This window comes from Silene latifolia, chromosome 3 (assembly GCF_048544455.1).
Source record: "Silene latifolia isolate original U9 population chromosome 3, ASM4854445v1, whole genome shotgun sequence".
Lineage (NCBI taxonomy): Eukaryota > Viridiplantae > Streptophyta > Magnoliopsida > Caryophyllales > Caryophyllaceae > Silene > Silene latifolia.
The window spans coordinates 51,334,883-51,352,847 of NC_133528.1; the positions used below are offsets into that span (position 1 = coordinate 51,334,883).

At 39.1% G+C, this 17,965-nt stretch overlaps 2 protein-coding genes across 2 annotated transcripts; both read right to left on the reverse strand.

The window, feature by feature from the left end:
• Positions 1 to 14,367: 14,367 nt before the first annotated feature.
• Positions 14,368 to 15,036, reverse strand: LOC141649069 (protein FAR1-RELATED SEQUENCE 9-like). The gene has a single exon (XM_074457769.1). It carries the CDS (start codon positions 15,034 to 15,036, stop codon positions 14,368 to 14,370), a length of 669 nt encoding a protein of 222 aa, XP_074313870.1.
• Positions 15,037 to 15,061: 25 nt separating this feature from the next.
• LOC141649071 (protein FAR1-RELATED SEQUENCE 5-like) lies at positions 15,062 to 15,961 on the reverse strand. Its single transcript, XM_074457770.1, has one exon. The coding sequence runs from the start codon at positions 15,959 to 15,961 to the stop codon at positions 15,062 to 15,064; it is 900 nt and encodes a 299-aa protein (XP_074313871.1).
• Between the last annotated feature and the right edge of the window lie 2,004 nt (positions 15,962 to 17,965).

The following is a 17,965-nucleotide window of genomic DNA, read 5'->3' on the forward strand; positions in this document are numbered from 1 at the left end:
ATTTACCATAACATACCAAAGAGCGATATTGAGTCTTTGTTGCCTGACACTAAAATAGAAGCAGTGGTTATTGAGGCATGGGCAATATTGCTCAATCAGTTTGAAATGGCGCCAAAAGACAACAACAGACCGACAAGGATTTTCTATGGCCTTGCCCACTCGGTATGGGAAACATAAACCTCATGTGTTCCTTGTGTTTTAAATTACGTGGAAAAATCTGTCAACACGACTAATCAATTCTGTTATAAACAAACAGAGTGGTATGGAGAAAATCTTACTTGTAGATGAAGAAAATGTTGATGAACTGACAACAAGATCGAAGGAAGACGTATGGAGGACATGGGATATGTGGTCAAATCAATATAAACAGCCACTGAATTTAAATTCAGATATGGTAAGAATTTAAAAGTACTTTTAGTTCTGGATCTTGTTAAGTTAATTATCGGATATTGTCGAAGTAAGTATTGATATTGTTTCTTAAATCAGGTAGCTATTTTAGTTGTGATATTGTATTATATATTCTGTGATATTGTTACTCATTACTTGTGATATTGTATGCTATGGTCTGTGAATGACAGTGTTATTTTCTATAAAATATTTCTATAGGTGTTCATACCTTTGCTATATGAAGACCACTACATTTGCGTCTGTATTGACACCAAGAGGGAAAAAATGTTCTACTTGGACAACCGAGATTATGAACATTTTGAGGACGAGGAGCATGTACACCTTGCTCATTTAACTGTAAGTACTATATTTAAAAATAAGAACTAAGGATATAATGCTTTTGTTAGCTAAAGATTGAAATTTGATAGTTATTTTTTATAAACATAAACAGGAGTGTTTACGGGCACTACCTCAACAAGTAAAGGTTATGCAAGTGGGGCGAAAGTACAGGACTATGTGCTGACAAATGTCGCCTTTGATTGGCAAACAAAAGACTTGAACCTGGATTGTGGATTATTCATGATGTTCCACATGATGTTTTTTGTGGGTGAAGATTTTAAATGTGAACTGAACGATCAAAAGAAGAGGCAGTTGTACAGGGGGGAGATTGCAGCAACGCTTATGTTGAGCGATTTAAATAAATGTAGGAATCAGGTCCTGAGGAAGGTTACAAACCTTAATGAAATCAAAGGGACACTGTTGCCTAAATTAGTAGCAAAGAGGAAAGCAGCAAGCAAAAGAAAGAGAGGGAAAGGTGGGAAAAAGAATGTTCAAACTCCTGTACAAAAAAAAACAGGTTATTTTCTTCAACACTGACTTATTTTCATTATATATAAGCATTATATATTCAAATAACAAAAATAAATATTTTTGTAGGTGTGGTAGAAGATGGTTCTGCCAGTGTGGTGGGAAGCAGTAGGAGGGGGAATTCAGATGGCCTTGGGAGCACATATAACTGTGGTGTGGCAGATTCTAACGTGGAGGTCGTCTCAAGGTTTATGAAGGCTAACAAATCACTGTGTGCAAAGATGTTGACCATGAGGAAACAAGTGCTTGACTACTGCCTATTGGACGACCACAGTTTCCCATTAGAGTATGTTTCGTGATATCTTTGTTTCTTAAAGAGTGTGATATTGTTTTCAGAGTAGTGTGATATTGTTTGCACTATTTAAATTTGATGGTACTTTTATTTTATCATAACTGCTATTTTTTGTGATACTGTTTCTTAAGGGATGTGATATTGTTTTTAGAGAGGTGTGATATTGTGTGCACTATTTTAATTTGGTTTGTGTTAATGTTTGGAGCAGTGAGGTGGTTGCCAAATTCAGTAATGATCAATATCTTGTCAGAAACGATATATTATCGTTGCTTCCAAATGAGCATGTCAGTAGCAATGTGATTGAATGTTGGTCCCTCATTCTGAACCATATTGAGCACACAGAAAAATGTGAAACAAGTGTGATGTTTTTTGGGATTCGATACATGGTAAGCTGTCCATTTAGTTTGATTAAATATAATCACTCTTTAAAACAAAAATAGGACTTGTAACATATATATTCAAAATAGGAAATTAAAACCGAAGGAGCTAGAGACAGGGAATTGATTAAAGAAAAGATGTTCGAAGAATGGGACGAATTCATTAGAAGAAACACAGTTCCCTGTAACCTGCAAGCAGATCTGGTTTTTATTCCAATGGTATGGAAAGAGCATTATTTCTGTGTTTGTATAAATTTCAAAACCGAGACAGTGGAAGTGCTGGACAACACAGAGTACCCCGACTAGGAGCAAACACAAATACACAAAGTTGCAGATTTGGTGGTATGATTAATTGATAGTTCTTTAAAGTATTGCTGTATAGTAACATTGAAATAATGGATTTCTGTGTTTGTGAAATTATTACTAATGGTGAACCGTAATATTGTAGGCGGAGCACATGAGTGACTACTTAGCAAAGAAGAACGTGGAAAGAGCAGATGATATAATAACGTTTGATGTTGTCAACATCAACTTCCCTTGGCAAAAGACAGAGATGAACAATACTGAGTCTGGGAACTTCTTAATGATGCACATGATTCGATATGAGGGTGTAATGTTTGAAGCCGACCTGAACCAAAAAGTGTATAGGCGATACTATCGGCTAGAAATGGCAAAGCAACATTGCTTTTAGTGACATAAATGAGAACAGAACACCTTTGATCGAAAAAGTAAAAGAATTTTCAGATGGGAAGGATGAAATATGGAAGACATTGAAGCAACAGAGGAAGAACAACGAAAAGGCGAAAGGGAAGCAGAAAGAGGAAGTACCAATGGCAGAAGTTCAAACAAAAGAGAATGCTGATGTTGTTGTGGAGGAGACAAATAAAGAAGATGTTAGGAAACTTGACAAAGGAGGATTGTACTAAGAAACCGATTATTAACACAGAATTGCCAATTCTTCGGCAATCTCCTATGAAAAGGTAAAAACAATTTACAGTTGTATATACAAAAAGATAGATAGTAATTAGGACAAAGGTGTCCAGAAATAATAAATGACTGTTGGTATGGATATGCTTTACAGAGGAGCTGATTCCGGAAAAGATGGTGAAGATCGTAGGAACGAGCCCACAGTAACATACAAACGTGGTAGGATTAAGACCGATGCTAAAGTGTGATATTATTTCACGTTTGGTGTGATATTGTGTAATAGTTGCTGTGATATTGCTTCTCAATATCACACAGGGCTAAAACAATACCACACTGTTTACTTTTAAATATCACTATGGATATGGATTGTTAAATCTCACGTTGATATTGTTTTTAGAATGTTGTGATATTGTTATATATACAGGTTGATATTGCTTCTCAGTATCGCACAGTATGTTAAACAATATCACTTGGATGTCTAAACAATATCACAATATGAATATGTTAGTTTAAGTCTTACGTTGATATTGTTTTCACTATGTTGTGATATTGTTGTGTACACAAGTTGATATTATGTTAGAAAACTGCAGAAGCATATTATGAACTGCCATATTTTGACAACACACAAAACACCAGATGTGAAAATCTTAAAGCAAAAGGCATATATAGTAGTCCTGATGTAGTGATACTGTTTAGAGTAAGATGTGAAATATATAAATGTAAGGTGTGATATTGTTTCTCAGTATCAAAAAATACAAAAACAAGATGATGCGTGTCTTTTATATAAGGTTTTCACCTCATTTTTACACGCATTTCTGTGCTTTTTATGTAGCATCTGGCTACAAATACCCCCGAATATTCTACTTTGGTCCGTTTATTGTAATTTGCAGGAATTGACTGAAGAGAAGCTAAATCGAGCCTTAACTGTCCCAATTGCATGCATTCATGGAAATAAGGAGCTGGAGCTTGGAAATCTAACACTTGGAAGACGCATGAGCCGAGTAGGGGAAGCAACTCAAGGTCTAACGTGCCTATGTAGCTCGATCGAGTGGTTAACTGCTCGATCGAATGCTTATTACACTCAAGATTGATCGATCGAGCTGGTTGAGGGGTCGATCGAGGAGTTTATGCTAGTGGTGCTCGATCGAGTGGGTCACATCTGCTCGATCGAGTGGTTCGGTGATGATATTGCTCGATCGAGTAGATTATTCTTGCTCGATCGAGTGGTGTCGTGTGTTTTAGTTAATTTCCGCCTAATTATTTATGGGCTTTTGTAATCAGTCCATAGATTAGGTTTGAGAGTGAATTTTAGTATAAGACTGGAGAGGAGTAATTACGTGAAAAAGCTCTCTTCACTTCGTTCATTTTTTCGACGCGACTTTTGTGACTATTCCTTGGATTCTACTCTCTACACTTTGATACTCGGATTCGGTATTATCAATCTAGTTTATTTCTTAATCTTATTTACTGCTTTTAAATCCTTCTTCTCTTTGTCTTATAATTGTTCAATCGGTTTCTTAATAGTTTTTCCATCATGCTTAGTTTTAATTATTTGGTTATTGTAATTGTTAATCCGACGATTATGAGTAGCTAATTTCCCTATGCTAAGACTATAGGGGATCCATAATATTAAGGGAGAGTAGTCGATTTACTAGGTTAATACTGGTACCGTCTTTGTTGTTAAAATGCTACAAATAATTGTAATTGCCTAATTGAGTCGACGCAATTAGACCCTTATTCTTAGTGGACCTTGACCTGGACCGAAAGGTTGGAAGAGCGGACTAGTAGCGAACAATAGAGTATTGCAAAGCGAGGGCGAAAGTTAAACTGTTTACACTTTAGGGTGAATTAAGGACCGAAAGGTGACGTTCGCTACCCCTTAGACCGTACTGCATTGACCCGGGACCTAGATTACTCGACCAGATGATTATGGTGAACCGTTTGTCTTAGCTATTCTCCTTTATCTGTTAAACTCCTTCCGTTTATTTCTCTTTTCCTCATCCTCTTAGTTTAGAAATCACAATTTATAAACCCCCAAATTGGTTACCTTGACGAACCTAGTTTTAGTAGACAATTTCCTACCTCTCTGTGGATTCGACCCGACTTCCCTAGCTATATTAGTTGGAGCCAGTTGGTTATTTTTTTGACAGTGCGACGACAGACGTGACAAATTTTGGCGCCGTTCCGGGAGGTGGCGCATATTTGTTGCTTTAATTAAGTTTGTCTCTCGTCTCAGGGAATTTATTCCTTGAGACCGATCTCATTTTTTTGCAAAGTTTGATCAGTTGCAGGTTAACTTTTGCCTCGGAAGTTTATTTGCAAGATGCCTACGATTACAGAGCATACAGAGCCGTGTGGTAGATGTGGCGAGGAAGGACATGACCTTTATGAATGTGTAGCAAGTATAGAGCGCGCCTTTGCTTACAAGAAGTACAAGCAAGGGGTTCCTTTTTCTCAGCTATATGAAGAGATAAAGAGCGTTTCTACCCCTTCTACGCCAGTACCACAACCGGTCTCTCCCTCTGCAAGAGAAGAAATTGCCGAGTTGAAATCCATTATGATGAGTATGTCAAAGATGTCAAAGAATCGAAACGGTTATATCGAATTGAAAGAACAAGTCGCGCAGTTAACATTCGCGACAGACCAAGCCAAACTTCTTCCAAATTGCGATCCAGCCAGTGCGATGAATTTTCAAAATGACCTTATTCATGAAGAAGACGAGGTTTTGACAGCTGATGATGACTCAGATGATGATCTAGAGGAGTTTTTGCAGGAAATACTTGCTGCGTGTGCAGTAACCACTCGATCGAGCAACTCATCTACTCGATCGAGCGGTTCTAATCATCCAGTCACTCGATCGAGTGACAACGGTGCTCGATCGAGAGGTGCAAAATTCCAAGACGGTCGATCGAGTGACACTATTACTCGATCGAGCAACTATGCTGAAGAAATCACTCGATCGAGTGAAGAACAAGGTCGATCGACTGATAAAAGTACTCGATCGAGTACTTCAAGTGGCGGAAATTCTAATTTACTATCTAACACCGCCACCGTGTCATCTTCCCCCCTTTGTGGAGACGTCACGCATTGATAAGGGTAAAGAAAAGGTTGCGGGACCGCTCATCGCTACGCTGCAGTACCCTTCCCAAGTCGTCGAAGGACGCAAAGATCGAGCAACGAGACGGTAAGTTCGTGGACATCGTGAAGAACCTCCAGTAACTGTCCCTTTTTCCGAACTTGTTACTCGGTACCCACTTACGCTAAGTTTATGAAGGATATCGTGACGCGTAAGAGAAATTTGAGTGAATTTGAGACGATTTCATTCATGGAAGAGTCTAGTAACTTCTTTGTTAAATAAGGCCCCTCCAAAAATGAAAGACCCGGGCAGCTTTTCTATTACTTGTGTCATAGGTAATACGGTTATTGATAAGGCCCTTTGCGATTTAGGTGCCAGTGTTAGTGTCATGCCCCTTCCTGTCTGCAAGAAACTGAAGATGAGTCACTTCAAAGTGACTAACATTACCCTACAGATGGCTAATAGATCTGTTAGGAGACCCTTAGGTGTCTTAGATGATGTGCCTGTGAAAATAGGCAAGCTTTACATCCCAGTAGATTTCATTGTTTTGGATATAGCTGAGGACACCCGGACCCAAATTATCTTAGGAAGACCATTCCTTTGTACAGCTGGGGCCGTTATTGATGTCAAACAAGGGCGTCTGACTCTTGCAGTAGGGGATGACGCTATCACATTTAGTTTGCCCAGTACTTTAGCCAACCCAATGATAGAGGACACTTGCTATTCGGTCGATATCATTGATGAGTCTATTTATTGACTTCTGGTCGGGTTCTTTTATGAAGGACCCACTGGAAGCTCTCATGCTTTTTGATGAGTGTGCAGATAGCCTAGAGGACGATGACGCTGCGTTGGATTTACTTGTTGATGATTTGGATGAGCATGACGGAGAGCAGGTGGAACAAATGATCAGCACTCTTTGCTCCATTGAGGTAAAGGTACCGGAACGTAAGCCTCTCCCTTCTCATCTTAAATATGCTTTCTTAGACGATACAGAGCAATATCCAGTCATTGTCAGTGCCAAGCTTAGTGATGAGCAGCTGACCTCCTTGTTAGTTGTACTTAAGAAAAACAGGAAGGCAATGGGCTATTCACTGGATGATATCACGGGGATTAGTCCCGACATTTGTATGCACATGATAGAGCTGGAGGAGGATCACAAACCTTGCAGACAAGGTCAGCGCCGGCTGAACCAGAAGATGCAGGATGTTGTGATGACTGAGGTAATGAAGCTGCTGGATGCAGGTATTATTTATTCTGTCGGTAATTCTAAATGGGTGAGTCCAGTACAGGTGGTCCCGAAGAAAGGAGGGACAAATGTAGTTAAGAATGAGAAGAATGAATTAATACCTACTCGAGTAGTAACTGGTTGGCGGATGTGCATAGACTACAGACAGCTAAATGCCGCCACTAAGAAAGATCACTTTCCCCTTCCTTTTATTGATCAAATGGTAGAAAGGTTAGCTTCTCATAAGTTTTTCTGCTATTTAGACGGGTATTCAGGGTTCTTTCAGATCCCTATCCACCCAGACGATCAGGCCAAGACTACATTTACCTGTCCTAAGGGCGTTTTTGCGTATCGCAGAATGCCTTTTGGTTTGTGCAATGCCCCTGCCACCTTCCAAAGGTGTATGATGGGGATATTTTCAGAGTATATTGAGTCTATCATGGAAGTTTTTATGGATGACTTTAGTGTATATGGAAGTGATTTTTCTGACTGTCTATCTAACCTTGAAAAAGTGTTGCAGTATTTGTATTGAGGTTAATCTTGTGCTGAACTGGGAGAAGTGCCACTTTATGGTCAACGAGGGAGTTGTCTTAGGGCACTTGGTTTCTGATAGGGGAATAAAAGTTGACAAAGCAAAGGTGGAAGTGATTCAGCAATTACCACCTCCTGTTAATGTTAAGGGGGTGAGGAGCTTCCTTGGTCACGCCGGTTTTTACCGCCGGTTTATCAAGGATTTCTCCAAAATTGCTAAACCACTCACACAATTGCTGCTTAAGGATGCCCCTTTTGTGTTTACTGACGCTTGTCTTTCTGCTTTTAACAGGTTAAAGCAGGCCTTAGTCTCCGCACCGATCATACAGCCTCCCAATTGGGACTTGCCGTTTGAGATCATGTGTGACGCGAGTGACTATGCACTAGGAGCGGTGCTTGGCCAGAGGAAAGACAAAGCCTTGAATGCTATTTACTATGCGAGCCGAACTCTGGATGAGGCTCAAGTGAAGTACACTACCATCGAGAAGGAGAGTTAGCTGTAGTTTATGCCTTAGAGAAGTTTCGTACTTACTTAGTTAGGTCGAAGTCACTTTGTTTTTTTACCGACCATGCAGCTTTGAGGCATCTCCTTGCTAAGAAGGAGGCTAAACCACGGCTATCGAGATGGATACTCCTTCTTCAGGAGTTTGATTTGCAGATTAAGGATAAGAAAGGAGCCGAGAACGTTGTAGCTGATCACTTGTCGCGGTTGATGCGACAAGAAGGGGAAGATCCTCTACCCATTGATGATTCTTTTCCTGACGATACTTTATTCTCATTGTTGTGTAGTCTATTGTTAACCAAGAACCTTGGTATGCGATATAGCTAACTTCGTTGTCAGTGGCGAGCTGCCGCCTGACCTTTCTCATCAGCAAAAGAAGCAGTTTCTATATAACGCTAAGCAGTACTTCTGGGATGACCCTTACTTGTTTAAGGAATGTGCAGACGGTCTCTACAAACGGTGTATTCCGCAGTGGGAGACCAAAATAGTCCTGGAAGGCTGTCACTCCTCTTCATATGGTGGTCACCACGGTCCATCGCGCACCGTGGCTAAGGTACTTCGATCTGTTTTTACTTGGCCTTCTTTGTTTCTGACGCTAAGTCTTTTGTTTCAGCTTGTAATGCTTGCCAACGATCAGGGAACATTTCGAAGAGACATGAGATGCCACAAAACGGCATCCTAGAGGTTGAGGTTTTCGATGTCTGTGGCATTGATTTCCAAGGACCGTTCCCGTCCAGTAAAGGTAACAGGTACATCTTAGTAGCTGTAGACTATGTGTCAAAATGGGTTGAGGCAATTGCTTCACCTCATTGCGATGGTAAGACCGTGATAAAGATGTTTAAAAAGATCATATTCCCCCGTTTTGGTGTCCCTAGGGTCGTCATTAGTGATGGGGGGATGCATTTTAAGGAAAAGAAACTCACTTCCATACTGTCTAGAGTTGGTGTCCAACACGGGCGTGGTTTGGGGTATCATCCCCAAACTAGTGGTCGCAGAGGTCTCTAATCGTGAGTGAAAGAGATCTTGTCTAAGGTAGTTTCTAAATCACGGAAAGACAGGAGTCTTAAGCTATATGACACATTATGGGCTTATAGAACTGCCTTTAAGACACCAATTGGTGCATCACCTTATAGGTTAGTTTATGGGAAATCGTGTCACTTACCTGTTGAGCTGGACTGTAAGGCCTGGTGGGCAATTCGTGAGCTTAATTATGATCCTAAATTGTGTGGTCAGAATCGTCTTTTGCAGCTAGATGAATTAGAGGAGTTTAGGCTTAATGCCTATGACAGCTCGCGCATTTACAAGGAAAAGACGAAGAGATGGCATGACAAGAGAATCCTACCTCGGGAGTTTCATGTCGGGCGAAGGTCTTTGTTGTTTAATGCCCTACGAGACTATTTCTGGCAAGTCAAGTCCGGATGGAGTGGTCCATATACGGTGACGGATGTTACCAAATTTGGATCCGTAGAACTTGAAGATTCCGAGGGTCATAGATTCAAGGTGAACGGCCAATATGTGAAGCATTACCACGAGGCGAGTGAAGCGGACAACCGCGTTGAAGTCTTGCGCTTCGACGAGCTCGACGCGCCAGTTATTTGATGCCAGAAAGGTCGTGCGGGACCTCTTAAACCAGCGCTCTCCGGGAGGCAGCCCGGACTGTTTTATTTGTACTCTTGTTGAACTATTTGTTTTTCTTTAGCTTTACGTTGAACTTTAGACGCTGTTTTATGAACCTCTTTTGTACTTTCCTTGCTCTTATGCGGCTTTTGCAGGGTAAAGTACTCGATCGAATGATTGTGTGTTCGATCGAGCACTTTCTGATGCAGCTGTTACTCGATCGAATGATTGTGTGTTCGATCGAGCGCTTTCTGATGCAGCTGTTACTCGATCGAGTGATATGTTCCTCGATCGACCAGGTCCAAACCCGTGCTTACTCGATCGAGTGATTCTTCACTCGATCGAGCTCTCCCAATACACCGGTTCACTCGATCGAGCTGTTCCAGGCGCTCGATCGAGTAGTTATGATCTCCAGCTGCTGTTTTATGTCTATGGAGCCACTGCTTGACTTTCTTTGACCTCCCATATTCATGGTCGGTTTGGGGAGGTCCCTCCTTAAGACGTTTTGTAAGTTTCCCGACTCCGCCTCTCCTTTTCCTTTCAGTTTGCATTTCTTTCCCTATTTTTAGTACAATGAGGACATTGTACGGTTTGGTTTGGGGAGGTATGCATCCATATCTGTGTCTGCATGTTTCATTGCATTTCTGCTTCCATATTTATTATTTTCGCATGCATCGTTGTTTGTTTCATAAAATCCAAAAAAATTTCAAAATTTCATGTTTAATTTGAGTCGGAACGTTTGAACATTGACGCTACATTGAATCCTTATTTGAGCCCTGCATATTCTTGACACCTAGTTGGCGTGATTATGTGCATAATCTACGAGTTTTTGTTCCTTCCTTACCTGAACGAATAGACTGGATTCACTATGTCGGCAAGCTACATTACATTCTGAGGCTAGAGCTTTATAAACTGGTGACACTCATGACCGGTTTCATTTAGGATGTGAGTAGTACTCTCTCTAAGACATGTAACATCAATTTGCATAAGCATGAGTCTAGTCTTCTTAATACCTGTATGCATTCGGTTTGTGGATGGTGACACGTGTTAGGAGAGGCAGTCCCCTTTATTTCATTCTACCCATGAGCCTCGCATAGCCAAATTGCCCTTTTTGTCCTATCAACTACTTTCTATAATACTTCCTACCCTAGCTGAGCTAGTAATGAGTAGTTCTTGGAATGTATCTTTGCGATATGGTTATTTCATCTGATTTCAGAAGATGGTGGAAGAGTTGAAGGGAAAGAAAGAAAGAAGGAAATTGTCGAATTGTTGAAAAGAAAACAAAAAGAAAGAAAAAAAAAAAAAAAGAGAACGAGAAATGCGGAAAAAAAAAAGGAAAAAAAAGAAAAAAAAAAAAAGGAAAAGAAAAGAAAACAGAAAGATTATTTTTGAAAAAGAAACTGGTTAATGACTTTCACTCCCATGTCCTATTCATATCTTATGGGGAGTTGATGGTTTTTGGTGTTTTGTGAGTTTAGTGCATAATTTTGCACCGTTTTATCTCGCTGTCATGAGTGCGAAGTTGGGATGCAGTTACTATTTGGATCTGATGTTGCTAGCCTGGCTACTAACCCCACATATCCAAATTCATTTTAGCCCCCTCTTACCCACTACCTCACTTACCAAAATGTAAGTCCTCGGCACGTGACTTGGTCATTAGTATGGTTGGAATGCGTATGTACGGTTGTAGAGACTTTATTCATGTTAACTGCATGCATGTTCTTATAGGTCGAGTTAGGTGAGTGTCTTACTTCTTCCTATCTTTCACATATATACTCACCTTGTGCCTGATTTTGAGTGATGAGCGACCCGTGAGAGTCCGATATCTTTTGAGTCTTGCAAGGTCGACGGTTCAGTAAGTTTGAAACATTAATTTAACTCGTTTGCACTTTTCACTGCCATTTTGTCATGTTGTCGCATTAAATTGGTTCTAGTGGGTGCTTTGTAGCTGATGCGTTGGTCCCGTTCCATTGTTCATCCTTTAGTTGCATTCATATTTGCTTGGGGACAAGCAAAGGTTTGGTTTGGGGAGATTTGATGCGTGTCTTTTATATAAGGTTTTCACCTCATTTTTACACGCATTTCTGTGCTTTTTATGTAGCATCTGGCTACAAATACCCCCGAATATTCTACTTTGGTCCGTTTATTGTAATTTGCAGGAATTGACTGAAGAGAAGCTAAATCGAGCCTTAACTGTCCCAATTGCATCCATTCATGGAAATAAGAAGCTGGAGCTTGGAAATCTAAAACTTGGAAGACGCATGAGCCGAGTAGGGGAAGCAACTCAAGGTCTAACGTGCCTATGTAGCTCGATCGAGTGGTTAACTGCTCGATCGAATGCTTATTACACTCAAGATTGATCGATCGAGCTGGTTGAGGGGTCGATCGAGGAGTTTATGCTAGTGGTGCTCGATCGAGTGGGTCACATCTGCTCGATCGAGTGGTTCGGTGATGATATTGCTCGATCGAGTAGATTATTCTTGCTCGATCGAGTGGTGTCGTGTGTTTTAGTTAATTTCCGCCTAATTATTTATGGGCTTTTGTAATCAGTCCATAGATTAGGTTTGAGAGTGAATTTTAGTATAAGACTGGAGAGGAGTAATTACGTGAAAAAGCTCTCTTCACTTCGTTCATTTTTTCGACGCGACTTTTGTGACTATTCCTTGGATTCTACTCTCTACACTTTGATACTCGGATTCGGTATTATCAATCTAGTTTATTTCTTAATCTTATTTACTGCTTTTAAATCCTTCTTCTCTTTGTCTTATAATTGTTCAATCGGTTTCTTAATAGTTTTTCCATCATGCTTAGTTTTAATTATTTGGTTATTGTAATTGTTAATCCGACGATTATGAGTAGCTAATTTCCCTATGCTAAGACTATAGGGGATCCATAATATGAAGGGAGAGTAGTCGATTTACTAGGTTAATACTGGTACCGTCTTTGTTGTTAAAATGCTACAAATAATTGTAATTGCCTAATTGAGTCGACGCAATTAGACCCTTATTCTTAGTGGACCTTGACCTGGACCGAAAGGTTGGAAGAGGCAGACTAGTAGCGAACAATAGAGTATTGCAGCGAGGGCGAAAGTTAAACTGTTTACACTTTAGGGTGAATTAAGGACCGAAAGGTGACGTTCGCTACCCCTTAGACCGTACTGCATTGATCCGGGACCTAGATTACACGACCAGATGATTATGGTGAACCGTTTGTCTTAGCTATTCTCCTTTATCTGTTAAACTCCTTCCGTTTATTTCTCTTTTCCTCATCCTCTTAGTTTAGAAATCACAATTTATAAACCCCCAAATTGGTTACCTTGACGAACCTAGTTTTAGTAGACAATTTCCTACCTCTCTGTGGATTCGACCCGACTTCCCTAGCTATATTAGTTGGAGCCAGTTGGTTATTTTTGACAGGTACGCGACAGACGTGTCACAAGACAACTGAGACAAATAAAATAATCAAATATTCTCCGAGTACGAGTACTTTCTATATAAAATAAAGTATAATTTATACTTTAATGAATGTTGTAGGCTATATTAATATACTAGTCATATAGAATGTCGTCTATTTGCTGCTGCTATAATTAATGAGCGCCATCAACAAAAACTCCTTCGACCGATCAACCATCATCAGCATCATCCTCATCTGAACTACCCTGAAAACACAAAAAGGTGAAACAGTTATATTATTTTATATAAGGAGTGATATTATTTCAAATGAAGTGTGATATTGTTTCTATCTCAGAACAATTACAAACAATATCACATTCTCGTTATCCTCGGTGATATGTGTACTACAAAAGTGTGATATTATTTCTAACAAGATGTGGTATTGTTTCTAAAATTACCAGGAAAATATAAAAGAAAGTTAAGACAGATGTGTTGACACATTCTGTTATCCTCAAATAATATCACATTCTGGTATCGTCAAATAGTGATACTGTTTAGTATAAGATGTGATATTATTTTAAATAACATATGGTATTGTTTCTGACTCGTGACCATACAGCATAGATAAAAAGTTTCATACATAGACTGTTCATGGTGAACATACCTTATTGTCGGCATCAGGTACAAAAGCATTAGGACAGTTACGTTTATCATGGTGAGCCATTTGTTTGCAATTACGACAAAGCCTTTTAGGCTTCTCCGCTTTAACTATGCATTGTTGCTTTTTGGAGATCATTCTCTTCCCGCTACCCTTGTTCTTTGCCTGACGAGGTGGTAAAATCCTCACCTCAGTTGAGGAACTGCACCCAAGAAGCATCTCCGACTCCTGCTCTTTGGTCATTGACTCTGATTGCGGATTGAGTTTCACCCTGAATTGTTTAAGGGTGTCAACAAGATCAGTGATGTCCTTCGTAGACACATTCTTGAGCACACTGATGGTCGCGTAGAACTCTGACCATAACTTGCACATTTCCATCTTTCGTAAATCAGTGGCATCAAAATCCTCAATTAACTCATCATGTGGACCATAAAGAGGAATCTTATGTGCATTCTTGGTCCACCGCATAAGAATGTATTTACCGGGCAAAGTGTGGACTTGTTTTCCAGAGTAAACCTAGATAATGTGTCTACAAATAATACCCTTCCTGTTGAACAACTTGCAAGAACATTCAGTGTCATTCGTTAGAGAATTGTAGACGACTTGGTAGGTCTTCTGTGTTCTGGCATCAGCAATACCAATTAATTCTACACCATTTGCAGGTGGTGTGAAGCCACCAACACTAAGGGAACAAATAGAAGCAGAAGCTTCTACTTGAAAATCTAAGAAAGCAGCATTTGTATAAACCTTGGAAGCATGAGCTTCCAACTTAAGAGAAGTCGCTAATTGTGGAAGAGTACAATCATCGTCTCTATCAAGTTGTTTTTGAGTATGGCGCTGTACATCAACGGCACTTTGAAACCGCATCAAGAATTCAACAAGTGTACCATGTGCATTTTCAAAACGCTTGAAAAAATTATTCTGACTCTCAGAACGTTGAGTTGTTCGTAATAGACAACCCATAGGAACATCACGAAAATAAGCTGGGATCCATTTCCTCCTTTTTCTAAACATGGTTGACAACCAGGAATTACCGTCAAGATTATGCTCATTGACCAACTGACACCACTTTTCTTCAAATTCAAGAGGTTCTAACTCAGCATCCCAAACAATAGCATTCAAACGGCTGACAAAATCAGTCTCTCTCGAAATTGCAGGCCCAACCTTATCAGTAAGCTTTTGCATGATATGCCACATGCAATATATGCGCTTAGCATGTTTGAAGACAGCACGCAAACCCAGCTTTATTCCAAAGACACCGATCGGTTATTATACAAAGTGTGGCTCTCTGTCCCATAGCATCAAGGAACTTTTGAAAGACCCATGTGAAAGAATCTTCATCCTCATGAAATAGCAACGCAGAAGCAAAAGTAATTGACCTTTTGTGGTGGTCTACGCCAGTAAAAGGAGTGAAAAGCATACAATACTTATTCGTACTGTAAGTTGGATCGTAAGTGATGTAATCACCAAACAAAGCATAGTTTCTACGAGACTCTGCATCACACCAAAACGCACGAACCAAGCATTTACCAGAATCTACCTCATAAGCAAAGTAAAAACCTTCAGTGGTATCACGTTTATCCTCAAAATAGTTAACAAACAGTTGAGCATCCCGGTCTCCTATGAAACATTTGATATCCCTTCCAAAATTCTTAAAATCAACCAATTGAGCTCCAACATTCTCATAGTCATCTACATATTCCTTGACATTTCTAAATGCCCTTGTTGGCCCTTGATTAACCCTTGAATGATCAATAATTGTCTTTTTATGGTAAAGATGGAGGTGCCTGTGTTTTTTTTGAAACTGTTGATTTCTAAGTGAACAAAGACGGTGATTATGCCACTCACGAAACTGAAAAACAACATAACCATCCCCATTATAGCGAAACTCAATCATAGCAGTACAACCAATCCTAGTTAATTTAGTGTTCCTGATATCAAAAGGCCTGGGAGTTTCCTGCTCCTTTCCACTATCTAAAACAGTAGCCTTCCTCTTACGATCTCTAAAACCTTCACGGTTGCAAACAACAAATTTATACTTCACATCACCGTAAAGAGACCTTTTTGAGAAGACTTCCTGGTTCAAAACCACATGCTTTTGCATACACATCATAAAAACTAATAGCTTCTTCCAACGTCCCAAACAACTGGCCAATATAAGGTTTAAACTCAGGTGCAACATTCCTTGTCCACAATTCACTACCACCAGGTGTGGAGTCCAAAAGTAGTTGATGCACACGAGAAGGAACAGAATGTTGTTCAACATGTGGAGTAGAACTAGATGCATCGGTGGTTCAATCGAACGAAAGTAGAAGTAAGTGAAGACTCAACAATATCATTACTATCTTTAGAGGTAATGGCAGAGACATGAAGATCATTACAGGAAGAAGAAGTTACATTACTTGTAGGATCTGGCAAGAAAGGTAAAATGTAAAATAACAAGAAAAAGTGTAAAAGATATGGACGAAAACAAAATCACGCAAGTGGCTGAACAATATCACATATCTAGGAAAACAATATCACGTTGTCTGGGAAAAATATCACATATGAAGATGGAAAACGATATCACAAAGAATGTTGCAGGAACAATATCACACAGGTGCCTGGACAATATCACATATTCAGGAAAACAATATCACGTACTCTGGAACAAATATCACACATGAAGTTGAAAAACAATATCACAAACGTGAATATACAATGGTACATATCAACATAAACAATATCACCAGGTGTAGAAAACAATATCACATATTGAGAAAAATAAGAACGTCAATGAACAAAAAATATGTACCAAAAGTATGACGAACATATGATTGAAAGCTGAAAGTACAAAATAAAGAGAGAATACGCAGAGATTTCAGAATACGCTGAAAGTACAAAATTAAGAAGAATAACATACCAGACATCGCAATGAAGATTGAAGACGCAAAGATTTGAGCAGGAAAACCTGGAAATCAAACAAAAACGTACCGAATTTTAAGGAAGCACAAAATTAAATTGAAAATAACAAATAAATAAGAACAAACAGACTAAGATAAGAACGAAGGCGAAACATAAGGACGAAAAACGGCAATTACGTACCTGAACAAAGGAAATAATTGGAATAATATGATAATTGTGAAGAATGAGCAGCAAAACCTGGAAATAAAACAAAAACGTACCGAATTTGAGGAAACACAAAATTAAATTGAAAATAACAAACAAAAGCAAGATGAAATTCAAATTATAGAAACGAAAGAAGAACAAACAGAGTAATGTTAGGACGAATTCGAAATTTAGGGACGAAAAACGCCAATTACGTACCTGAACAAACGAACTAATTGGAATAATATGATAATTGTGAAGAATGACGACGAAAAACGGAGATGACGCCTAAATTCTACGGTTTTCCAGCTCAACAATGGAGGAAGAAGCTACAGTAGAGAGAGAAATTGAAGGGAGAAGAAGAAAAAGGAGGAAATAACGGAATTGCTGTAAAACGTAGTTTATATAGGCAGCTGTTAAATTACAAATTTGCCCTTCCTTGTTTCCACCCTAAATACCTATCATAGTATTAATCCTTAATCCTCAAATATATAACTAATACTCACATGATCTCATTCCTATATATATATATATATATATATATATATATATATATATATATATATATATATATATATATAAGATAGTGACATTCCTTTATATACAAAAGAAATGTTGGGTAGCCTTAATAATTAATTACCAATAATTTCTTACGGCACCTAAAATAGGAGTTGATATTTCCACGAATGGTTTCTTTAATGCCACGAAATGGGCGTAGTAATGGAAATATTCTTTACAGTTCATACTGTAATAAAATTTGTGGTACTAACATAACAACCCGTCGCATTATGACACCCCTTAAAATATGACTTGTAATTTCGATTGAAGTCGTATATTATTTGGATGTTTCACCCTCCGACGACAACCATGAGAAAAACAGTGCTAGAGTGCACTATGTTGGAATATGTGTCCTCCGACAATAATGCGATCACAACTGTTGATCATGATGATCACATGTTCAAGTCTCATTTTTAAAGAATACAATTGGGAAGTAATATTTTACTGTCAACAGGTCCACACATATCGG

Coding starts and splice junctions, on each gene's coding strand:
- LOC141649069 (XM_074457769.1), bottom strand. CDS start 15,036: ATGCAAAAGCTTACTGATAAGGTTGGGCCTGCAATTTCGAGAGAGACT.
- LOC141649071 (XM_074457770.1), bottom strand. CDS start 15,961: ATGTGTATGCAAAAGCATGTGGTTTTGAACCAGGAAGTCTTCTCAAAA.